The sequence below is a fragment of the Tauraco erythrolophus genome, chromosome 12 (assembly GCF_009769465.1).
Source record: "Tauraco erythrolophus isolate bTauEry1 chromosome 12, bTauEry1.pri, whole genome shotgun sequence".
NCBI lineage: Eukaryota > Metazoa > Chordata > Aves > Musophagiformes > Musophagidae > Tauraco > Tauraco erythrolophus.
The window spans coordinates 23671110-23696844 of record NC_141476.1 but is presented as its reverse complement, the minus strand read 5'-3'; the positions used below and the strand labels follow the sequence as shown (position 1 = coordinate 23696844).

The 25735-nt window shown below is 44.0% G+C and overlaps 1 protein-coding gene across 1 annotated transcript in view; it reads left to right on the top strand.

Annotated features, from left to right (window-relative positions):
- The window catches only part of LOC104383513 (serine/threonine-protein kinase WNK2), a 107427-nt gene that overhangs the window by 77530 nt on the left and 4162 nt on the right, over positions 1 to 25735 (top strand). The window contains 15 exon segments of the mRNA XM_086619291.1: positions 594 to 759; positions 842 to 958; positions 1105 to 1272; positions 1499 to 1544; positions 3443 to 3559; positions 4016 to 5051; positions 5405 to 5408; positions 6478 to 6523; positions 8133 to 8188; positions 8266 to 8954; positions 10237 to 10451; positions 12408 to 12623; positions 13571 to 13669; positions 19088 to 19132; positions 20689 to 20942. Of these exon segments, the coding sequence (XP_086475417.1) occupies positions 594 to 759; positions 842 to 958; positions 1105 to 1272; positions 1499 to 1544; positions 3443 to 3559; positions 4016 to 5051; positions 5405 to 5408; positions 6478 to 6523; positions 8133 to 8188; positions 8266 to 8954; positions 10237 to 10451; positions 12408 to 12623; positions 13571 to 13669; positions 19088 to 19132; positions 20689 to 20942 (3274 nt within the window).

The following is a 25735-nucleotide window of genomic DNA, read 5'->3' as shown; positions in this document are numbered from 1 at the left end:
TAGCAGCTACTGTTTTGGCTGCTAAAAATAATATACTGTTGCTGGCTGGTCATCTGGGATATTGCGGCATAAAAACCTTCTTTCTGATCCTTGAGGACTGCGGAGGGAGGAGAGGCAGTCTCTTAGGGAATGCTGTACCAACTTCTCGCTCTTTTCCTTCGTCTCTGACAAACATAAATTGGCCTTGTTTAGACCTTCTGCTGGGAGTGGCAGAAGGTGGGAGTTGAGAAAACTGGACCTTAGAAAAAACAGGAACTTGTGCAGTTCAGAGAGCGACTGTGAGGATCCCTGCAGCGAAGGGATCGGGGGCACCTAGTGATGTATTAAGAGTGGTGGGACTTTCCCTGTGGTATTGGCAGAAATGCTAATAGATCATTTCTTATTAGGTGGGACAGCAAGAGTACATGCCTTTCTTGGAGTAGTTTCCCTTCAGGTACTGAGCATCTTCCAGTAGCGGGCTCAGGTTGGGCCAAAAGGGTGCAGATGTGCACCTTTTTGTGCAGTCTCTGTCGCTGCGTGTCTTCCCTAGGCATAGCCCCACCATGTGTGGCAGTGGGTTTATTTGGGGTTTTTTCTTCCTTTCTTTTACAAAGCTACATGAGTCCAGACGTCGCGTCGGGTAAAGAGATGAGTGACAGCTTTGAAGGAGCAATAGGAAGTGGAAAACAAGAAGGAAAGTCTTCAAAGAAACATAAGAAATCTACGCGCGCCCGTTCGCGCCAGGAGAAGTCCAGCAGACCCAAACTGACCATATTAAATGCAAGTACAACCTCTTTGACTGAGAGTAACTTTGTGATTCCTTCGGCTGTGCCAGAGATCACTCGTTCCTCTTTGCCTGCAGGTTTGTAACACGGGCGACAAGATGGTGGAGTGCCAGCTGGAAACACACAATCACAAAATGGTGACTTTTAAGTTTGATTTGGACGGCGATGCGCCAGAGGAGATCGCTACTTACATGGTGAGACTGGGTGATGGGGTTGCACCAAGCTGCTTCAGCCAACTTATTCTCACGTGGCCTTGTTGGCCAAGCTTTCTCATAGCTGTGGAACGGGACATGAATCAAAACATTAATGTTTTCCTCTTTGTCTTGATGTGGCCTTGTAGGTGGAGAATGAATTCATATTGCCGAGTGAAAAAGAGACCTTTATTGAACAAATGAAAGATATTATTGATAAAGCAGAAGATATGCTTAGTGAAGATACGGAAGGAGAGCGAAGTTCTGATCAGGGAACGAGTCCCCAACAAGATACCGATAGACTGGAAATGAACGAGGTGAGAAGTATTAAATAAAAATTTCTAGTTTGATTCCTTTTTCTTAACGGCCAGTTACTGTAAATTAGTTTTACATCTCACGTTAGCAAAACCAAAACCTTTCTCAGCTAGAAAAATAATGCTTTTACTCCATTAAGGCTTACGATGAGTGCTTCTTGGAACAATGCTCCTCTGGCATCGATACAAGACAGCCAGTTCTTCTATTGTTTTTGGTTTTTTTTAACAGGAGAAGCGTCAGTCGCAGATGAAGACACCCGTGTACCAGCAAAATGGTAAACGTGCCTTTTGAATACAGACTTAAGATATGAGGCAGTGATGAGCTTATGCAGAAGTTTGTTAGATTCGGGAAGAAATCCACCAGTTTCCACCGTGGTGACTGGAAACATATCTACTCGGGGAAGAGTGGCTGGAGAGCTGCCTGGCGGAGAAGGACCTGGGGGTGTTGGTTGACTACCGGCTTGATATGAGCCAGCAGTGTGCCCAGGTGGCCAAAAAGGCCAATGGGATACTGGCGTGTATCAAGAATAGTGTGACCAGCAGGAGCAGGGCAGTGATCCTGCCCCTGTACTCGGCACTGGTGAGGCCGCACCTGGAATATAGTGTCCAGTTTTGGGCCCCTCGCTTTAAGAGAGAGATTGAGCTCCTGGAGCGGGTCCAGAGAAGGGCGACTAAACTGGTCAAGGGGCTGGAAAATAAAACTTATGAGGAGCGGCTGAGGGAGTTGGGGCTGTTTAGCCTGGAGAAGAGGAGGCTGAGGGGAGACCTGATTGCAGCCTACAAATACTTGAGAAGGGATGGTGGGGAGGTGGGGGAAGGGCTCTTTACATTAGTGATGGGTGATAGAACAAGAGGAAATGGGTGTAAGCTTAGTCAGGGGAGATTCAGGTTGGATGTTAGGAAGTATTTCTTCTCTGAAAGGGTTGTCAGCCACTGGAATAGGCTGCCCAGGGAGGTGGTTGAGTCCCCATCCCTGGATGTGTTTAAGAATAGGGTGGATGATCTACTTAGGGATATGGTTTAATGGGGACTAGGGACGGTTGGACTCAATGATCTCTAAGGTCTTTTCCAACCTAGAAATCTATGAATCTATGAATCTAGAAATATGGGTATAACGATGGTCCCTGCTGTTGGTAAGCTGGGAGATCGCGGGGCCAACCTGGATCAATCTGCCACCCGGGGGTGTTTAGGGAAGCCCTGAATTACCCAAGCTGATGGTCAGCAGTGGGGCAGTAAAGAAGGTACGGGCAAACATGGTCTTCTCACAACAATAACTGCGTTTGCCACGGAAAGTGAAAAGATTATGTTTGCGTTGGTGATTTGATTGACTTTTCTAACTCGTACGTTTTCAGCTGCTTTGGGATGGCAGGGGGGATCTCAGCCTTCTGAACGCAGTCGTGTCCGATGGGTTTTACAGACAAACGGAATTGGGGGGGAATTGGCCCTTTGTGCTCTCTGTAACCATATGCTGGAGGGGGAAAATGAAACCTCTGCTGAAGGAAGCGTTGCTTCCAAAATCCTTGTTACTGCGTGTGGCGGTGTGTTTGCTCCGTGCTTACGGGGAAGAAGAAGGATCTAGAACTTCTTTGACAAGTGCAGAAGCTGGGTAATCCTCCAAACTAGACTTTCTGCTCAAAAGATCTGCTTTATTTTTTGCCTGTAAATGTCTTATAATTTTATCAGTGCACTTTTTAACATGACATTTGTATTTCAACTGATGAAAGTTACAAAGTGTGCATAGTTCTGGTTTTCCATTTTATGTATGTCAGGCTTTGAGATAAGATGTGGAAGCAAATAGTAGCTAGGAAACTTCCAACGTGGAAAAGTTAAGCTGGATAAACTTTACAAAATGAACTATTTTTCCATTGTGAGAAAACTGTCCGTAGTACCATTAATAGAAGTTTCATGTACATAACTATTACCCTTCTAAAAGTATGACCACTTGAAAATAAATTTTCAAATAATTTAAAATATGTGGCAGAATTGGGGGACATCGCTGCCTCCCTTCCAGAAGGGATGAGAATCAAATTAGGAGCCATTGATTTAATCTTGCCTAATACTGTACAAGTTCTGATTTTCTTTCTAAACGTGGAAATTAGGACTGGGTTTTGAAAGGTGATCTGGAATGATTGGGAACTTTTGTGTTTACTTTTTGTTTTCTTTTCGTCTCCAGTTTTGCATACTGGAAAAAGGTGGTTTATTATATGTCCTGTTGTGGAAAACCCTACTACTGATGCACCTGAATTTTCTCCACCGGTACCTCAGAGCACTCAGCAGTTTGAAGGGCCAGGTATTTGCAGACTTTATAGAAAACATTTTCTTCTCTGAGGTTGCAGTGTCATCTCTCTTCTGTTCTCACCTGACTCAGTTACGATTGTTTCGGTTCGTTTAGTCGGAGGAGGAAAACGATGATTTTTGCATTTTAAGCGTATTTCTGGTATTGAACCGAATTAGCAATGTTTATTGGAGTTTCAGGGGTGGATCGGGATTTTAACTCTGCCTCGCGCTCTGAGGCAGCTGAAGTTCTCCTCGCTGCTGTTCTAATAAGCAGTGTCTTTCCGGGGAAATATTTTTGCAGAATCTACAATTCTAGGTTCTAATTTGCCTCGTGTAGCACAGTTATTTCCCGCCGGGAAGCGCCGCTGGGTTATGGCTGGGTGTGGTTATCGCTGCCGCTAACCGGGACGCCGCGCGGTGACTTTTCTTTCCTGCAGTGGGTAACCTGAGGGCTGCGTTTTTTTTCCAGACCCGGAGCAGCCGGACGATCAGCAAGCGAGCTCGGCGGTGGCGGAGGCGCCCGGTGCCCGAGCCGCTCCGCAGCTTCCCCTGCAAGCGGGGGTGTGTGACAGCCCCATCGGAGTCTCTCCGTCTTTGGCTCCAGTTCCTGCCGCAGCGTCGTCAGCCGGCGCGCTGAGCCAGGCGGAGCTTCCCGCTCCGGCACTGCCGCCATCTGCTCCCAGTATCCTGGAGCAGGCGGCTGCTAACGGAGGTCAGCCGGAATATTCTCCGCAGAAGGCAGCGATGCCCGCTCAGCCGGGCGCCCGTGCCGCCCTGCCGGAGGAGCCTCCCGACTCTCTCCTGGCTCCTCAGCATCTGCAGCCGCTGGCCGACGAGGGCACGTGCGTCCCCGACGTGGAGATAGCGTGCTGCAGCGTCGGGCCCCACAGGTCGGTCACGGCGGCGGAGCTCTGCCCGCTCCCCGCGCTGCCGGACGCCGTCGTTTTGGAACGGCAGCCGGCGGCGCAGGTCCCTCACCTGCCGGAGGCCGGCCAGCCCGGCGCGGTGCAGCACGCCTTCGTCAGCCAAGCGTTCCCCGCCGCCGATCCGCTGGGTCTGGCAGGGTCTCAGCTCCAGAGCCCCACGCAGGTGCCGGTGGCCGCGTCCCAGCAGCACGCCATGCTGCCCCAGGTGCAGCCCGTCGCCTGCGCCGGCGCGGGGATGAGCCTGCTGCAACAGCAGCAGCCGAGCACCGCCGAGTCCGACGGAGAGGGGCCGCCCAGGGTGGACTTCGTGGACAACACGATCAAAAGCCTCGATGAGAAACTGCGCAATTTACTTTACCAGGAATACGTTCCTACGTCTTCTGCGTCAGCAGGGACTCCGGACACCTCTGTCCCGTTAGAGCAGGGTGACGGTGAATTTAGCTTGCCGCCTTTTCCCGAAGATCAAGTTCCCACCTTGGTGTTGGATTTGAGGGAGCCAAGCCATAAGGCTGCAGATGCCGGCCCGGAGGTGAAAGCTGCTGCCGAGGCCCCGCTGGTGCCACTCGTGCCATCCGAGATGTCACCCTACCCGACACTGGTTAGTCCAGCAGTGACTCTGCCCTTTGTAGCCCCAAGTCCAGCTGTTACGGACAGCCCCAAACCTGAGCTCAGAACCGAAGAGCCCGTGGTAGGACATGTGTAGATTTCTTGCTTCTCTAAACATTCCACATTTCTGCTCCTGGTTATCTTTCCTTTTGTCTGACTGCTTTCCAGTGTGAAAGTTCTCCTAAATTTTTACTTTGTCACATGCATTCTGACTCATTTTACATAAATGCTTGTTAGTGAAAGCCAGGTTTTTCCATTTGGTTTAAAAGTGGAATAATATCTTAATTTGTTCTCCTCCTCTGGCATCCTGTTTCTAAAGGAGGCAGAAACGTGATACTTTTTTTTATATTTTAAAAATGTAAAACATATGAAGGGTATAGTCATGCACGTTCTGATGAAGATGATCATGCTTCAATGTGAATTTTTTTAAATGCCAGTTAACGGCAGTGGTGATAACACCTGCCTTCCAAGTCAGTCTGAATAAAATAAACACTTCCGGAGCCTTCGCTTTGTTCAGTCCTGCAGCTGAAGAAAGGTGCTGTATAGGTAGAAGCTTGCTCTGCTCCCAGTAATCATTTCTTTTGTCTTCTCCTGAACTCAGCAGAGCAAGACTTCTCTGGGGAGCCTCTAAGGAAAGCTGGAGCAGGTGGTCTGGGTCATTGTTCACTCCATGTCTCGATTGTGGACCTGTGTTGTGCTCTTGCAGATAAAATCCTGAGTTTATGAAATTCACCAGATTTGCAGCACTTTCTGCTAGAAAATCAGCGTGTATCTTACTTGAAAAGTAGCATTTCTGAAGATAATTACGTCACCACTAGCAAGGATGAGGCTCTTCCCTGTAGTGTCAGCTGGATGAACTGTACCAACGGCTAGAAAGATGCTGTATGGTACAGGGAAGACGGCTGCACTGCAGTAACTCGTTAGAGCCTATTGTTTATAGTCATAAATAACCTTCTACAGCAGATAAAATTCTCTCCCTGTGAAAAGTGTTGTGTCTCTCCAGTAATTTGAATTTCTCCTGTTAAAATCCGTGCAGAGACACACAGAATTTCTGAAGACAGGCATGCAGATGAAGAATGTAATGTCTGGCTGGCAAAGCAAACCAGAACAAACCCCAAAACTGATCTCTATAACTCAGTGCCTGTTTTTTGGTAACTTAGGATGCAGTTCCCTCTGTGACACTGCTGCTGCTTTTTTTTTTTTTTCTTCCAAGAGAGGGAAAAAAAAAACGGAGAAGTTGAAGGAAAAGCTAGAAGGCCACCTCCACAGACACTATAAAATAGTTTAATATTCCACAATAGTGTGAGGGCGGAGAGGGGGAGAGAGGGAAGGAGGATGCATCGCCTTTCTGCTTTGTGCATGAGACTGAGATTTTTTTCCTTTTTCCCGAAAGTTTGAGAAGTCGGAGGTCACCGGCATCAGTGCTCCTTCCTCAGAAGCAAGAGGTGGGTCAGCAAGCAGAAAAGGTAATGCTCTTTTCGGCGACGGAGCGGCTGGGAGGCCTCTGTACGAGCGCGTGGTCCTCTTCTCCGGTGTCCCTGTGCTGCCCACCGTTCTGGTGACCTGCAGGGCACTGCCCAGCACGGGGCCTTTCTGGTCCTATTGGCAACATAACTGATGTTAAACATCTCACTTCTGCCAAGCTTCCTAGAAACAAACTGCCTTACAGGCAATTTATTTTGAACCATCGATACGTGGCTGTGGTGTAGGTGTGGGGTATTCACATGGAACGCTACGCTCCCAGGAATACATTTCCAGTGCCCTCAAAAAGTCCAAACAGAAAGTCCCTGTCGTTTCCTGGGTTTCATAAAAATGTACGGACAAAAATAACGTGGTTGAGGGCAGCCCCTCGGTGCGGGGAAGCCTGTAAGGTTTTCAGGGAAGTCCCATGGAGAACTAGTAAAGAGTACTTTGCTTCAGGTACTTGGAGATGCAGTGGCACTTTCTATAAGAACATAGTGGGAGTCACAGGGAGAAACTGGGTATTTATCACGCTCCCTTTACCTGTCACATTCTTGAACATGACTTGGAAGTCATGAACTTCCAAGTTCAGCCCACCCAAAACTGTTCCTGCTGCCATGGGTGGGGTTGGGGAGGGCTTATAATACTTTTTTTTTTTTGAGGTTGTCGTGGCAAAGCCTGGCTACCAGGTTTGTGCGACGACGTAGATCTTTCTTGTCCAGTGGATGTAGATTGTCCACCGCTCGTAGGCCAGCGTGAGGGGGGAGAACTTTGGGTGGTCGGCGTTCATTTGTCTCGCTGCAGACAAAGAGGAGAGTATGCAAGTGGAGTGTAGCACTGCGGAGTAAAGTTGATGTATCTTGGATACCATCAAGCAGTGATGTGCTTCACCGTTTCAGAACTATGGAGCGACAGATTTTTGCCTTATGTTCGCTCCGTGCCGTAAGAAAGCAGCTTTCCAAAAAGCTTGTGTTTATTGATTTAACTTCAAAACCGATGTCCACGTTGTGAAATAATCTCGTCTCGGTTACTGCCACTCGTAGTTTGCCTCTTGTGTGCTTCTGTGGTCCAAGTGCCCATCTTTTCAGTTTATGATTTCCACTTCCAGCAATGTGTGTTTAACTTAATTTCAGGCACTTTTAATTGTATCGCTCAGTATCTGTCAAATGAAAGCTGTGAAGTGCCAGCCCCAAAACTGCAGCGTTTTGTGAGCATGAATAGCCAAGGGCACTTATTTCCCCGAGACATCACCGACACCTTAGTAATGCAGGCCCAGTGTGCTGTGCAGATTCCATTCTTGTTCTGATTTGCTCCTTAAAATTTTTCAATTGACTAATGAAATTCCACACTCCTCTTATTTGAATTCTCCAAATCAGTAGATTGAAGAGAGTGCCCACCCGCAGGTATTCTACGTTGTCATCGGTATTGCCTCCTGCATTATAGATCCTGTACTACAAAGATGGATATTTAAATTATTCTGCAGTGCTGCACTTTATCACACTTCAGTTAATCACAATAAATGCTTTGGATTTCACTATACTGAAGCATTCCAGACATGAACATATCTTTCTTTTTTTCCAACTTGCAAAACAGGTTCAGCTGCAAGCATCGCTTCAGCTCCTGCTGCTCCAACAAAAGACCTCTTTCAGGTAACTGGAAACCAGAAGCAGTTTTATGCTGGGTTGTTACAGTTATTTCCAAAATTAATCTCCGTTATTCTCTCCAGGTTGCACCTACATCATCAAGCATAACTAAACAGATGGAAACTTCTAAAAGGAGCGAGGAGGCAAAGACTCCGACTTGGTCTGCGCGCACAGACAGCGCGGCGCAGATACCGACAGCAGATGGGGTGATAAATAACCTTCAGAGGGATGACTCTGTAGGCTCTGGTTCCTATGGCAAACAGGCTGAAACTCATGACAGCGCTGCACCAGCCAAAACGATTGGCAGGTTTTCAGTCATCAGCACGCAAGACGAGTTAACTTTAACAGCGCCGCACTGCTTGAGGTTCTCGGCACCCCCGGACGTCTACTTGGACGAGCTGCCTTCCAGCCCTGACATGAAGACAGCTGTCCGGCGGGTGCAGACGGCCTCTTCTGTCGACGTCCTCTGTGACCAGGGTTCGAGTGATTCTGCTGATGAGCCTTTCCATCGGCAGTCGGCGGCTGCTGCTGCTCAGCTCTCCCCCCCGAGCAGCAGTGCAGCCACCGACTTAATTAAAAAAGCAGCTGCTTTTCTGCAGAGATCTGGCAAAGCCAGCTCGCCGGGCCTCGACTCGCCCAACGGCCAAGGAACCAAAATTCCCACCATCAACATCACGTCTTTCCACTCGCAGTCGTCGTACATGAGCAGCGACAACGACTCGGAGTTTGAAGACGCGGATATGAAGAAGGAATTGCAGAACCTGAGAGAAAAGTACGTCGGGTTTGCCGACAGCTCGTGCTGATATCCCCAGGCAGCCTCTTTGCTCATCATCAGCAAATCGGTGGTTTTCATCGCTGTGATGAGTAAACTGGTTCCAGGTACATTAGGCATCCTTAGGGCTTTCCCCCGAATGTCATACTGCATCCTTTTGTGGCTCGCTTTGTCACTTCCATTTAGAAGAGTAATTCCATGATAACTGTTTTAAACCCCGATGTCCGGTTTCCGTGCTGAAAAGCTCTGCTGATGTGGTAGCAAACAATCACGCTTGTAATGCAGATAACCATAGGTCATCACAACTTTGTCTTAAGGTGCAATGGTGTTGCTGAATATACATGATGCATGTTTTTAAAACAGAACTAGGATAATACAAAAATACAAAATAATACAATCTTAGAATCACAGAATGGTTTGGGTTGGAAGGGACCTCAAAGATCATCCAGTTCCAACCCCCCTGCCATGGGCAGGGACACCCTCCACTACACCAGGTTGCCCAAAGCCCCATCCAGCCTGGCCTTGAACACTTCCAGGGATGGGGCAGCCACAGCTTCTCTGGGCAACCTGTGCCAGTGCCTCACCACTCTCAGAGTGAAAAATTTCTTTCTTATATCTAACCTAAATCTCCCCTCTTTCAGTTTAAATCCATTGCCCCTTGTCCTATCACTACATGCCCTTGTAAAAAGTCCCTCTCCAGCTTTCCTGTAGGCCCCCTTTAGGTACTGGAAAGCTTCCCCTCACATATTTTGTACAAAATAAAATAATACAAAATACAGTAATACAATAAAATACAGTAATACAAAACCTTTAAACTGACTTTATGGCATTAGGAAATCTGTGTTATAAATAAGATAATGATTCATGTGCTAATAGCACTTTTATTCAAAGCGCTTTGTCTTTCTTCATGTTGAACCCCTTCAAACTGATGCCTTGAGAGTTAACTTTTTTGAAGCCGCTGGTTTGAAGAGAGAAATTCTGGTATAGTTTGGAGTCCCTGTCAGACTCATGCCAAAATCAATTGCTTTTACTGAGGATGTTGAAAATCTTTTTAGGTGTGTAGAGTTCTGTCTTACAAATGAATATTTGAGAAGTCGGTCACCACATTTGCCAGGTAGATTGCTATAACTTCACATGCTATTGGATGAGCAGTTGATTGTTTTATAACCAAAGCCTGCTTTGTTTCTTTTTTTTAATAACTAATTAGGCTGTCAAGATGTGGTGCTTTATCAGATACATCGCTAGCAGAGTTCTTTTTTTTCTTTTTTTTTTTTTTGTTTAGGCATATGAAAGAGATTGCTGAGCTTCAGACTCAGCAGAAGAACGAGATAGAGGCACTGTATATTCGATTAGGGAAACCTCTTCCTCCCAACCTGGGCTTCCTCCACTCAGCCCCACCAAGCGGCCGTCGCCGAAGAACCAGCAAAAATAAATTGAAAGGTGGAAAACTATTAAACCCTCTGGTCCAGCAGCTCAGGAGTGGAACGTCAAGCACAAGTAGGTACCCCGGGTTTCTTTCCATGCGCCTGTTGTTTGTGTCGGTTGTGGTTCCGCCAGGTGATTGCACGGGCTGCAGGAAAGGCACTGAATTTTTATTGGCTTTAATACTATGACTCCAGTTGGCGTACCGCGGACTGGTTTTGAACTGGTCTTCCTTTGGGACAGGCTCATTACAGCTGCCCAGCACTGAGCCACACATACCTTCTCCGCATCGGTTACAGTGCTTGGCAGAGAAACAAATATTCCACTTTAATTTGGAACCCAGCCTGGTTACATTTTCTCATCCTTTCTCCAAATATGATTTATTGACATGTGTGTTCACTTCTTAGGTGCTGTTACCCTCTATTGATTATGTGCTGTATCTTCTTGTTGCTTATTTTTTCCTACAAGATGCCGTATAAATAAGATTGGATTGCGTTTGCTCCCCCAAAGGATGGGAGGTAAAAACAGTTATAAAACTGCAATGGATGCTTTGATCATCTGAAGTCGTTTGAGATTTTTCAAACTGTAGTACAGTCTTGAGTCATTACCTCTTTGGAAAACATCAAGATATAATTCAACTGGGAAATACTGATATACCCCAGTTACCTATTTCTTCAGCAAAACGTAGGATAGAATATGAATAATTTTTCTTCAACGTAGTTCATGCTGTTATTTAGGGGAGCAGCAGCACTTCCAGCACTAACCCTGTATTTCAAACCTGGTAGCTCTTGTTTTCAAAGTTGCTGCATCACGGCTCCACTTCTAATTTCAGTGCGTTGATCTTAATTATAGTCAGAATGTTTTGGAGGTTTTTGCTTTTAATTAAGGGTTTCAACAGAGCTAGGAAAAGCAAAGATGTTCAGAGGCAAGATGTCCTGTGATCCATCTTGGATCTCAGAATTCTTGCCTGCAGAACTGAAGCAGTGTTCAGTGCTTTGTACCTCTTTAGCTGCTGCTTGGCTCACGTGCATAGGTGTTGCTTCCTTTCCTTCTGATGAGGTGCTCCAAATGTCTGTAATCCTTGGTCCATTCGTTTTCCAGTTTGTTCTTGGGCTCTCTCTAGCCATTTTTCCCTCTTATCTATTCAAAAAACCCACATCTCTGCTCACAGATCTTGGCTCATATCAGGGTGCTACCCTAGTCCAAAGAATTTAAGGTTATTTCTCCATAAAGCATCCCAATTCTTCATCGTTTTTTTTTCCTTCCATGTTGCCTTCGGTAAGAGAACAGAAATCTGCTTGGTCAGACCGCTACGTTGGTGCATGCTTTCCTTCCTGCCTTTTTTCTGTTATTTTTTAATTTTTTGAGGCACTGTGTGAAGTTCACATTGTTTTTGAGAATCTGTACTCATGCCTGAGTCTCCTCAACCTTGACTATGTGGATTCCTCATTCTTTGGCTTTCCTAGGTCCTTTCTCAGGGGCCAAGGACAGGCAGTTTCTGATACAGTTATTGATGTAACTGTCGTTTCCACTGTTAGATGTTTTTGCTGATAAATCCGTGTAACAAATGATTACAAAGTTATTCTGGTGTGAAAGCCTCTTTACCTGAGATGTCCGTGTAGATAGATAGATACAGATATTTATATATAGACGTGTATCTAGATAGATGGGTAGGTAGTTAGCTATAAATAAAAAGTTCCTCATGCCTTTGCAGCAACTTTTTCTTTCTCTCCATTTGCTTGCTTTCACCTTTCATGTTGGAGGGCAAACCTGCAAGTGCTGCTCAGCCATTCCATGCGTTCGTCCCTCCTGCTTAAGGCACCTCCGCAGCTCTCGCTTGGTTCCAGCAGGGTGAGATCCTTTATCTTCTGCTGCAGGCTGTCCGCCAAGCCTGTGCTTCCTGCAGGACTTCAGAATGGCCAACCTCTGTTCCTCCTGCTGGCGAATCAACGGCTGTTTCAGGCACAAACGTTTATTCGGTGGTTTCCTGGCGTTTGCCCTTGCATGTGTTTTGTTTGTTTGCTCTTGCAGGTAACCTTTCAGACTCTAAAGACTCACCCCACAAAGACCCGACTAAAGCTCAGCCTGGCTCTCCCGAAGCAGCAGCAGGAACCCCCCCTGCAGCGGGCACCTTCGGGAAGGCTGTTCAGACGCAGCAGCCGTGCTCCGTCAAAGCCTCTTTGTCTTCTGACATCTGCTCCGGCTTAGGCCCCGAAGGAGGTGACGCGAACGCAAGCTCTGGCCAAGGTGATTTTTGTCATACCAGCTGTTCAGCATGTCTTCCAGCACATGCTAAAATTAGTTTGCTTCCCTTATGCTTGAACTTTTTAGGAGTGGATTTCACCTCTAGTGATGTAGGAGCAGGAGCCTTTGACAATCCACATTACTGGCTTATCTTTAAAAAGATCGGTGCAGTATTGTCAGAAGAAGGAAAGTTAAAGTATCTTACCAAGTATTAGAGAGTCAACGCTCAAGAAGGCATACTAGTTTGTAGGAAGGAAATACCTCTTATTTTTGCCAGCAGTGGCTTTAGACTGACACCTTTTCTGGAGTCTGCCTTACACCTTTCTGAGAAAAAAGAAAGGAAACCAAAAAAAGCTAAAGAAGGATAGGAGATTGTTTCCTTGGGTTCGTTTTGGGCTGGTTTTTAGCTCCGTGATACTGGTAGACCCAGAGTTCCTCATTATAAAGTGCCAAACCATCTTGGGTGTGAGGAATGGAAAAAGAAAAAAAAAAAAAACAAAAAAAAACAAAAGAGAAAACTAAACCCAGAGAACCAAGTTATGTTCCCTTTATCTAAGGGATTAATTCTGTGCATGATTTTGGAGTCCCAGCTAAATGAGCGTAGATTGGCTGTGTTCCTCAGTCCCGATACTCCTGTGTATTGCACACCTCCGTAGGCTTTGACTGATCTTGTTGCCATGCATATTGGAAGTTATAATGATGATTAAAATACCTTCCTCTCATTGCACATCCTGCCAAACTAATCTCCAAAATACCTATCTGTTCTCTTCTGCTGTTATTGCATCCTTTGTGTACGATCAATTAACTTACTCCTCTTTGGCAAAGTTAAAATGGAGAGATGTGGATGTTTAACTAACAAAGCTGATTTGACTGATGGTATAGGACATCTGATCACAGCTACTTGTACTTTATAAGTGTCTTTGTTTTCTTCCCTTTATATTCATTTGCAGGCTGGACGGTTTACCACCAAACGTCTGAGAGAGTGACCTATAAATCTAGTAGCAAACCTCGTACCAGATTCCTCAGTGGACCTGTGTCTTTGTCCATCTGTTTGTATTTGTTCTTTTGTATTTTATCACAGTCCATCTTTCTTTTACCCCCTTTTTCCAATTCCATGTTTTATATCTCTGATGTGTTTGGCAGGATGCCCCTTTTTCTGAGCCATCTTTTCTTTCTTTTTATCTTTCTTTTAAGTAATCATCATGAACACACCTTATTTATCTTAATTTTTCATAAGAAAGCTTTTTTTGCACTGCTTTTGGCTCGTGTCTGGGCACCAAAAGCATGTGTGGAAGATCTCATCATTTATTATATAGCCTGATGGTAAATTTTACCCTGGACGTATCAAAGCTTTTGTACTTTATGTGATTTCTGTTGAAGTAATTTTATTTGCAATGTGGCAAATAGACATGTCTGCTGTCCCGGTTCCAGCGACAACAAAAAGAAATCCATCCTTCTGTAGACGAATGGTCTCTTTCACACATGTTTGGACTATGAAGACATGCATGTAGCAAGCTGATACAATACTAGAAGGTCACTGAAGGGTATAACTTCCATACAAGGGCTGTATTAACACGATATACAGTACTGTTTATATCCACTCTATTTTCTTTAAGTTTTTTCCCCCCGCTCTTTGCATGTGGAAATGCTGAGACAATAGTGCTCCAGCTAGTTCTTTCAAAAATCTCTTTTCTAGGTGGGCTTTTCCCCGTGCAGTCGCTTTAATTACTTTAAGCGAGCAAGTGGTTTATGTACTCGTAAGCAGCAGGAGGATCTGGTTACTCCAAGGGAGAGTACCGCCAACTTTTTTTGCGTAAGCTGATCTGGCTGAAGCACTTTCCTCAGCTTTTTTTTCTTATGACCTTATGTGACCTCAGAGATGAAGTCAATTAGCAGTTCATCAAAGCGTAAATAAGTAAAAAGCCAATATCAGATTTTCAGACGATACTTCGAAATGGATTGCTAGGATCCAGTATTTTTCGTTTCAAATAACTGTGCACCTGCTATTTGTACCCTATTTGTATGACTTCTAAAGTAATTGGCAAATCTACCAAATGATATCAAGCTATTTAATTAAAAAATTAAGACCTTTTGACCCAATCATATATGCTGCTTTTTAGGCAAACAGATTTTGCTTGTACAATAAAGATATGTTGTGCTGAACAGGTACTATAGGCCACTTACATATAACATTAGAAAGGCTAATAATGTTCTTGAGAAAATGTTTGGTTAACTAACTGTTCATCTGCATCAATATCAGATCTCCCATTGGAGTTCTGCATTGCTCATCGTTATCCAAGTGGTACAGATCAAAGGCACAAGACCACTCAAATACACTCCTCTTAATCTTATGAATAAACAATTTTAAAAAATAATCTTGATTTTTTTTTTTTGTTTGTTTGAGATCCCTCAAAGTCCGAGCACTCAGGTTCTTGAAAACTGTTGTTTACTGCTCAGCATACTGAATTTATTATCAAGCAAGTTTTTTAATGACTATTGAAATCATGAGACAATTTTGCGTTAGGGATTTTTTTTCGAAGAACCTGAGGGGAATTCTCAGTTTGCAAATTTTCCCATTTGGTGTTAAAACGGACATAGTATCTTCCTCTGCACTTGTAATTCCCAGAAGCGGTTTCATTAATCTTTCACAGAATTACTAATCAGTAGGATGCAAAAAGACTGGGAGATGGCAATTAGAATCCAGCATATTAAAAACGTTTGGGTGCGTGGATGTTGTGAATGAAACCAAGGGAATATGTAAATCCTTCCAATCGTGAAGTTTCCCGATGCCTCAATAACTCGGCACGACCAACGGCTCTCTGTTCTCAGCCCATGTGCTCTCTTCCCAGTTTCTTCTGGGCGAGGTGCTCGGAGGGGCGATTCGCTCTCCCCCGTGTCTGAGTCACACGAGGAGATGGACTGAGTTCCAGGTGTTTAACCCTGCTCCAGCCAAAATCGCCGCTGCTCGGAGAGCGCGGCGTAGCTTCAGATGCCTCCTGTCGCTTGACTTGCTAGACGGTTTTCCACAGCTGATTTACTGGTAGGTTTTCGTGGGGATAGAAGTGGCTTTAGCTTGTTTTCCCAGGGAGTCCAACAGGTTGGTCGTGTGTTGCGTGGAGGAATGAAGGTGGGGCTGCGTGCAGCCCCGTCGTTCCCCGAGGGCAGCTGGGGCTGGGTTGCTGCTGGAAGGACATACGGCTGGTAGTACCATCTAACCCATGTCCAGGGCAGCTGTGACTGTGAGTCTTAGGAAAAGTAGTTCTAGATGATGATGGTGGGAATCATAGAATGATTTGGGTTGGAAGGGACCTTCAAGATCATCTGGTTCCAACCCCCCTGCCGTGGGCAGGGACACCCTCCACTACACCAGGTTGCCCAAAGCCTCATCCAACCTGGCCTTGAACAGCCAGCTGGCTCGTGCTCCTTCCCCTCTGGAAGGGACGTAGGTTGACCCAGTGCAGGCAGAGCCAAGCGTTGGGACTAGGTGCTAAACCTGCTTACGTCTTTGCACACTTGAGCAAGGAGAGTGAGCGTTGGAGATGGGCGAGGAGTGAGCACTGAGCGCATGGGGCTGGGCGGTGGCTTTCCACCACGGGCAGCTCCATGGTGTGTCCCAGGTCTGTTCCACAAGTTGACGTTTCCCAGGGACTTTTTATTCATTTGTTTCAGAGCTTTTGGGAAAAGTTGTGCTGGGTTATTAGAAATGCTCTGAATCCATATGTTTGATTAAGGGAAAAACAGCCCTTGGGGGAGCTCGGATCTCGCAGTGCAGGGCTGTACTGTATTAGCAGACAAATTAGCAGCACGCTTTTTTAAAGAATGTTCAGATGCGTTAAAGACAGTTTTATAAATATCTTGCCCCGCTTACAAGATCCATCAAACTCGAACACTTTCACAGTGTTCTCCAAGAACTGCTTTTTCATCTCTTCCCCATGTCCAATATTGACTTTTCCATCGTACTTTTCATGGAGTGAAATATTTTTGATGGGCTTCAGCGTAATTTTAGCCTGAGCTCCTTCCCTGGGTTAAATTGCCAGGGTGTCTTTAGGGAAGAGTTTGCACTGATTGTGAGCGAAATCTTCAAAAGTTCCATTTGGCTCAGACTTGTGATCTTGTGGAAAGCGATTTTCGTCAGTCCGTAGTAATTAATATATTGTGTGCGCGCATGTGATTACAGAAATAGTCTAATAATTTATTGCTATTTCAATTTTAGTTTAGCTTTCAAGCTTTTTGGCAGCTGTTAGAGTGCAAATAGGGGACAGTGGATTTTTTTTTTTTTTTGCTGTCCTGTGTGGTATAATAACTACTTAATTTCTCAGATAAGAAATCTAGAATTGGAGGTAAAACACTGTGCTGAACTTTTGCAGCCTTAGATTAAATCTTAATTATGATTCATCTCCTTAACTTTACAGCTATTAAACACCTTGATTTTTAGAAGTAGTACAATTAATCTAGTGAATTAGGTGTACCGGTGCGTTTTTAATTGAATTTGAATTTAAAACCAATCATAGCTGACGACTGTCAGTCCCTGCTTCAGGCAGTATCACCGCTTAGATGATGTTTCTCTCCTCCCAAGCAACGCGCTGGAGCGATGCAGTTGGGAAGAAACAGCTCTCTTTTTGGTGATTTTCTGTAATATTTTCCTTGAAGTCGACTCCCCTCGTGCGGATATTTTGTGAACCCGTCCCGTGTCGCCGTTCTCGCTCGCTTCCCCACCTATGGGGGCCCCAGGTTTGATGTGGCACCCGAGGTGCGTGTAAACTTGTGACTCGATTTTCAGGAAGCGGAGGGGTTGGTGATTAAACTTTTTTTACATGCGTTTGAGCACGTACTGGAGTCAGCTGCCTGCTTGTAGTTTTGGCAGGCAGTTGCTTTTCGTTTGCATGCGTATTGTGCTGAACACCACCTATTGCTGCACGCAGAAATGCTGCAGGATAGGTAAGAAAATAGCGTTCCAGTAGTACTGCCGCTGAGGTTTCCGTAATGGGAGTTGCTAGCTAACTGAGATAGGCAAGGTAAGGTATATCTGAGGGGAAAAAAGTTTAAAAAAAAAAAAATAATAATTTTAAAAAATTAAAAATCCCATGCAGATTATTGAGTTGTGAATGTGACTTGTGTTTGTTATCTAGGCTTTGAGATGAGAAACTAAACTTGGTCATGCTTGCATAAGACATTACTGTAGTCATGTCCTTCTGATTTTCCTGGAATAGAAGCCTCGTTAAACTACAGGATACAATAAGAAAATCTTTCAAAGCACTCCTTCTGTTCCTCCTCATACCACCCATATCAAAGCACAAACATTTCTTCTCCCGTTTTTCCTCCCTCTTTTCTCTACTTTCTCTTCCTCAGTCTCTGACTGATGTTTCTCCTTCGAAGACTCATTCAGAGCCTATGTCAACCTGGACCTGCAATCTCTGAGTTTAAAGCTGCATTTCTGGCACAGTAACATAAAATACCTACGCTGGTTTGCTGTAGAGAAGAAGCCCATCTGTCCTGTATCTTACTTTTTGCCCCACTCTCTGATTTTGCTCATGTTTTCAAGTGCTTCTCACGATAAACTTGCCATGCCCCATGTCAAATACTCATCTCCTCCCATACCATAATGATACTCTTCTTACCAAGTCCAAAATACCTTTCAGGAAATTCGGCACTCAAATAGAAATGGTGCTTATGTCTGGCAAGATCTGACAGTCGAGTAGGGTTCTCGGTACGCTGCTGGCACTATCCAACAGAATATGTAAAATCATGGCGAAGGATGTCATGAGATAATAATGAAAAAAAAACCACGTCGTTTGGTTAAACAAAAATTCAGCTACTCTGCTGGTTTATTTTTCTGCACTTGGACAAGGCGTAAGGGAAACTCATTCACAGTTACTCTCGATTGAAGTTCAGAATCTCACATTTAGACACAAATCCTACTAATAAAGTATTTGGGAAACAATTGGCCTCAGACCTGCAGAACAATGTATCTTTTTGGACTTGTAAAACAGGACTTTTTAGGTTGTTTTACAGTTTGTCTTTGCAGCCAGACTAGCTTGACTTGTTCCTGAAAGCATTTTTGGCCTCCTATCACAAACTGAATTGACATCATTTCCTGCATAAATAGAGTACGAATCAAAACCTCCTATTAGGAAGCCAAGGCAATTGGGGACAAAAAAAAAACAAAAAAAGACAAAAAAAAAAAAAAGACCACCAAAAAAACCCAACAAATGCATCTTTAAGTCATGGGACCTTGCTTTTGGCATGTGATTGTACTTCTCAAAGCTTCTGAAAGGCTGCACATTAAGAAAGGTTTGAGCTGTCCAGTTATTTAGACTTCCTTTACTCACCTGAACTGCTGACTTTGTCTGTCCTTTCTTGCATAATAACTACTTTCTGATTGCTTAAAAGTACAGAAGCTTGTCCGTCAGATTTGTTGTGTTTAGTCTTACCTAATTCTGTATGTCTTGTATTGTTTTACCTTGTAGGGTCCACCTTGAAACGACTATGTCTAGGCAAAGATCACAGTAGTAGTAACTATCCCATTTTTGTTTCTCAGTATTTCTTCCTTCATGGCATGGGATGCTTTTTGCTTTTTCTTAAATTATTTTTTACTAAAAGCTAGTTGTTTAACGAGTAGAGCTGATGCACTTTTACTGATATGAAATTAGACTGCGTAAATTGTGCTACTTTCATAATAATGCATGTGCTGTGATGCCTTGGGGACCACGCATGCTGCAAGACAGTTGTGGTATTCTTTGTGTGTGAGACCGTGCACGCATGCGGCGAGAAAACTGGGTTCAGTGTTTGTCCTTCTGAAATACACACCTTTATCTGACTGCACTTCTCTGCTGGAGGAATTGATAGCTTAGAACGATCTCGGTCCTGTTGAGCTGCATGAAATATTAAACGCACTAATTGGAGAGCTTTCCTGTCAAAATACTTATTTTTTCTCGCCAGTCCCTTTCCCCCAAGCAAAGGAAAAGGAAAGAGGCAGTGTTCACTTAGAAGTTATGTTGCAGGTTGAATGCATGATCATTTAAAGGTTATTAACGTGTTTTATGTAGCCATAGGACTCATTAATTTACTTGGTTTCGTTGGCTGGTAACTGATTAACAGAAAAAAAAAAGACAACTGAATGTCCATGTTTGCTTATATAATCATTTTACTACAGTGCTACGAACTTTTTGCTTGGAGAGATGGTCTTTATTTCAAACCTTTAGCTGCATCAAATATGTTAGCTGAAAAGTTACTTCATATTTTCTGCGTAGGTCAAATTCAGGCACCTTCAGTCGCTGTTCCCTGCGGATCTTGCTGTGTCAGACTTGTAGTTAAGAACACATGGAAAGGACAGATTTTTTGTTTCCCCCCCCTAGTTCTTCTAGAAATAAGTGAACATATAAAATTAAATCTCTGTCAATACTCTTCCTGTCTGCCTTTATCTATACTGAAATTCTGTATCTTTATCTTTGTCTCCAAAACTCACACACCAACTTATGTCCTCCTCTCTCCTCTTGCTTTTGTACTTTTTTTCCCCCAAAAAAATATGCGGATAGCAGAGTAAATGGTCTTGACATCCTCAAGAGAGAGCGTGGGTTCCCAGAGCCTTTGAGGCAATAGTGGCCAACCCTACTTGTAACCTCTATGACAATTACGTTTTTCCAGGAGGACAGTAAACTTATGCAAGTAAAATAAATAGTAAATTTATTTTTTTTATATGTGTGCAGTTCAAGCAAGTAATACATCCTGCCTCCCGCTCTCTCGTGGTAGTCTCCTCTGAAGAGACTCTGTGAGCCTTAGGACATCAGCATTACTGGGACCACGTTGCTTTCTTCTCTCTGAGTCACTCGTTTCATCTAGAGAGAAGTCGTGGGTGCACCAGCTAGCTAGTGGCTGAGATGACATAGAAAATACGAACGCATTAGGCTTGGACCATTTCTTTAAGCAAAGGTGTTCTGTGGAAAGGAGGGGGAGGGTGAAAAGTCCGAAAAGCCACCGTTTGAATGGTGGTAGATGAGAAACTTGCTTGAGCAGCAAAGCGGGGGAGCGGAGATGCCATCGTCAACTTTCTTTGTGTGTGATTTTCCAGGATCCTCGACAAACAGTCTCGTAACGTGCCCTGAGCCCCTCCCGCAGTCGACCCTGCAGGTTCAGGCCAACAACAGTAACAACAAGAAAGGGACGTTCACAGACGACCTTCACAAGCTGGTTGACCAGTGGACAAGCAAAACTGTTGGAGCTGCGCAGACAAAACCTTCCTTAAACCAACTGAAGCAGAACCAAAAAAGGCAAGACATGGAGCCAAAGGCTAATCCCATGCAAACACAGAATGAGACATGTGGAGTAAGTGGCGCTCCTTGAAGAACGTACCTTTTGCTATGTGTCTGAAAGCCTTTGCAGAACTCCGATTTGGAGGAGGACATAATCTAACGTTGCTTCAGATAGATGCTTCCTATAAATGTCCATCTCTTTTCATTGAGTACTAAACCAGATTTTTTTAAAAATCGTCTTTGGGAATAATCTTGAGGGATATATGGGCTGCAGATATATATAGAAAAATATATATTTTTTAATTGCAAACTGCTTATTAACAGCAATATACAGCAATACTCACACCATTAACCACATGTTGCTTAACTTAAGTTTTAACTATTTCTAAAGTTTTCTTCTTTTCAGTGTTTAATGTTAACCTTCCTTAGGCCAAACAGTGGCTGGGCTGGTGGCTTGGTGGTAGCAAGCCTTTATTTTAGCGGAAGCGGAGTGAGTACTGAGCTGAGATAGGGGACAGCTGGATGTGTTTCTGACCCTTGCTTGTTGTACCAGGCGTCTTTGAGGCTATCTGCCTCATGAAAATGCCATCTTCAGAAATGCTGTGAAAGTAAACCTCAACAAAATGGAAATTGGAAGTGCCCCCGTTCATCCTCTCTTACTTTCAGTTGCAGAAAAAACTATTGCGACGTGTTTCTGTCTGTGCTCAGTGGTGGTTTCCATGGCCGAGTGATGATATGGAGGCAGGCACAAAAACAAATGAAGAATCCCAGTTTACAGTTCTGTCCCACCCTGGTCTGGGTTTCCAGACCTCTTCTTCTTCCTCACAGTTGGGTGATTCTTTGACTGATAGTTTTTGCTGGATTCATTTTATTTTTGGAAGGCTGGAAATTGAGCCAAAGTAGAGGAAAATAAATTTTAAAAGCAAAGAAAGAGTGAAAACAAAATGAGTGATGGACTGCTTTGTAATCCCTTAAAAACAAGATATATGGATTGTAAACCGTTGCCTTTTTGGCACGTTAGAAGGAAAAAAAGAACTCGTATGCAGCAGTGGTAGCTCTGTAGTTATTCGGGAAGTGGGATGTGCCAAAGCTGGAGCCGCGCTAACGCGTCTGCTTTGGTGCCTGCTGGTTTCTGAGTTAGTAGGGTCACCGACTTCACAAGCAAAAGCATTTGTGCAGCTTTATTAAGCAATTTTATGTCAGTTCTGAATTGCCATAAACAAACAAAAACCAGAGTGTAAATCATCCTTCTACACAGTGATGGTTTAACCAGTGTAAACCCGTTCTGGAGTAACGGCGACATCTACTTAAGGCGCTATTGGTTTTCATGAAATAAGTCAAAGGAGGTTCTAGTAAGCACAAATTGAAGATTTCCAGAAAGCGCTGGTGAAGGCACAGATTTTGTTCTGTTAAGTCACCTCTTACTCTCTTTTGATTTGCTTTTTGCAGCTTCGATGTCTTTGCCCCGAGACTCCTGTAGTAGTTTGAAGTATTCGATGGGAGTGTTTTGCCCCACTGGTAACTCTGGAAAAGAGAGTGATTATTTTGCTTATATAAATCATCTGTCAACATCAATTTAGGGTTAATTTGACTTCTGCAGTCTTGGTGTCTCAGTTTTGAAGCCTGTGGAGAAGGCAGAGTGTTGCTGTGAGAGGAACATGAATGTCCCTGTCTCAATGTGCTGATTTTAGAGGGTTTATTTCTTCCTAGAACATGGCCGTTGTTCCAGGGAATTAACAAGGCTGATTGAAACCTTTTAGAGATAATTTCCCAACAGCATAGAGAGGCTGGAGTTCCCTGCTGTTCACGTCATTCCGTGTTGCTTGGAAGAGTGGCAGTCAGTTGGAGATCTTGTGAGCCCCACACCAGCTTGTCCTGGGTGGTTTTGTGCATGAAGTCCTTGCAGTGCTGCAGAAGAGATGCGAAGGTAGATGGCAAATATTCCTAGTGTGGTTCTTGTTGGGATATTTTGGCCATGAAGATGGCACAGCGATGCTGCAGATGATAGAAAACAGGACAGTGGATGGGATTTAAGAGCCTTCTGCAAGGGTTGTTTTGGGATTTGAGTGTCATTGTGCTGTTTGTACCTTTTGAAATTCACCCTAAAGGGGAAATTGAGGTTAAAGGAGAGGGGGGCTTCATGATGTTGGAAGAAAAATCACTAAAAGAGGAGGAAGGAAATTGTGTGAAAGGACCCTTAACCTGGAGAGCCAGACAAGTGACCTTAACGTCAGTGCTTGGATGATGAGTTACATGGGCAGATATTGTACCTGCGCTGAACCACTGTTGAATCCACCTTTTAAAATGGTATTGAAAAGACAAAAAGAACTCAGGAAATCACAGAAAGAATGGAAAAAATAGCTTTCTAACAGGGAGCTTATAAAGCTCAGGCTGTGTGCTTCTTCAGTCCGTCTGTTAACACTGTCTTCTCGTTGTCTTTTTGATCAAATACCAAAATGCCTTTGCAAGAAAAGAACAAAGAGCACTAAACAGATTTCCAGCACATCGGAGAAAGTTATAATAAGGCTTTATGTTGGAAATAAAGGCTAGGTAAATTGCAAACATAGTGATTCTTATGCCTTTTTTTTTAATGACTGGAACAAACTAGCAGGAAACCGTTAGGGCAGGTTGTCTCGTGTCTTCAGACTGGGTGTTTTGTTTTAGGAGGAGCTATTGTTGGTCCCTGCAATGATTGGAAATGAGGAGCAGGAGGGAGGCAGTACTCGTACCTTCACTTGGAAATTGTCTCTGGAGGTTATTGGACAGAAAGCTCATAGAATCATAGAGTGGTTTGGGTTGGAAGGGACCTTAAAGATCATCTAGTTCCAACCCAAGATGTCTCCTTGAAGGGTTTTTAAGCAGGAGTAGGAGTGATGTGAGTTGTCACATGGTGCTCTGTTGGTTGTTAGCAACATTAGCAATATTATTATTCCCTGGAATTAGCATAGAGCTCTTGTACGTGACGCAGAGGCCACGTAGGCAATGAGCATCCTCCTGGGCTGGAAGCCTGGGGCTCGTGTTAGACAAGATCTGACAAAGGCAGCATCAAACCAAATGGCCTCTTTCTACTCTATACTTGGAGTTTTTTCAATCTCTAGGCCGAAGGAAAATTGCAACAACTCCTTGTTGGTTAAGGGTAGAGTTATTTTATTTTTTAATTTATTCTTTTCTCTTACTGTCCACGCACTGTTATTCACATGCAGGGTGGCAGTGGGGCTGACTTAAGTCTTCTCTTTCACCCTGGAAACAGAAGACTAACTTTCCTGAGTTATCTTTTTTTCTTGAGCTGCTTCTACCACCACCAGCAAATTGCTGTGTGAATACAATATATTCTTGGTACTTTTTTTTAGCTAAGTGAAGGCTACTCTTTAAGGTTGCAAATCAGCTCAGAAGAGATGGTGTGTTTAATGAGAGTTAGTGGTTTTATTTTTGCCCTTTTTATCATCAGAAGTGTAGAAAGAATATAAAATAATTGGGATGGAAGGGAAGACTTTGTATTCTGCTTTGTTCCTGTGGAAGTTACCTGTCAGTTTGGCTGCAAATCCTGGTTGATACATATTAGAAGTTTGGAGGGGGGAACCTTCAGGCACCTGGTTGTGTCCCAGGAGCACTTCAATGTTCCTTTTCAAGTGTTCTACTTAAACATGAAGCACACATAAATTCTCCTCACCAGTAATTTGAAATGTAATAGGAGATATTAGGAAGAACTGAAGTCAAACTGCCTGATAACTCTTATTTCTGTTGTGCTCATCCATGCTGAAGACATGATGAAATAATCCTTTTTTACAGGTAATTGTGGTTACCACCAGTCAAGGAACATGCTTAGGAACACGAGCTGCCTTTTGTGTAAAGAGTACTGAATATTGTGTAGCTAAAGGCATTATTTGAAGGTACCCGGGAATAAAGGGCTTACCAAAAATGTTTTCTGTTCTTCATACTGTTACGTAGCTCCATGGGTTTTAAAGAAAAAAAACCAACCATCACCCAAAAAAAGCTGTAAACATGTTCTAAGTCCGTAATAAGGTTGTTTCTGTGAGCGTGCAGGTCTGTGTCAGTCGGTGACGTGTGCTGGGGCTTAGACACCATCAGTAATAGCTGCACATCTGCTTGCATTAGTACATCTTGATTTTAATGAGCTGGCTGCCTGGAGGTAGCCACGGGTGAGCAAACAGAGCGGAAGGACTATTAACACCTATTACTGCGCCTTCCATCTCTATTGGATTGGAAGAATAATGAAAAACTAGGATAAATCTGTGTTTGAAGCTATCCAACACTGCCTTCTCGGTCTGAACGTCAGAATAGCTTTCCAGGAACCTGGAATATTACAAAATCCAATCTTCAGCAGCACCTAATAACTTTGGGTTTTCAGCAACTGGAAAAAGGTGATAAATTTGTATTAGCATCCTTGCCCTGCTCATGTTGGCAGCCAGCTCTAAGCCTGTCCTGTGGCGCAGTTTTGTTTCAATGGTAGTTGGACTTTACAGAAATAAAACAGTGAGGCTAATAATGGAGCCATCAAAATGGAGCTGGAAGAAAAATAATCTAAATCCTGCGTTTTTAGAATGGGTTGTGGTAGTTGTGGTCAGCCTTCCCAGCAGGATTACTCCGTTTCATCTGTTCTAATGTAAAACCAGAAATATTTCTAATATTTCTAATGTTTGTAAGTCAAACACAGCTCTCAGCTGTACACTTTCACAGTACTGGGGCTATGAATGTTGCTGAAGTGGCACTTTAGAGCTTGCTTGGCAGAGCATGAGAACAAGGCAGAGAATTAAAAAAAAGTCCAAAGAACAGATTTTTTATTTATTTATTTATTTATTTATTTTTCCCTGTACTACCATAGCCTTTGCCCGGTGGGGTTTGTTT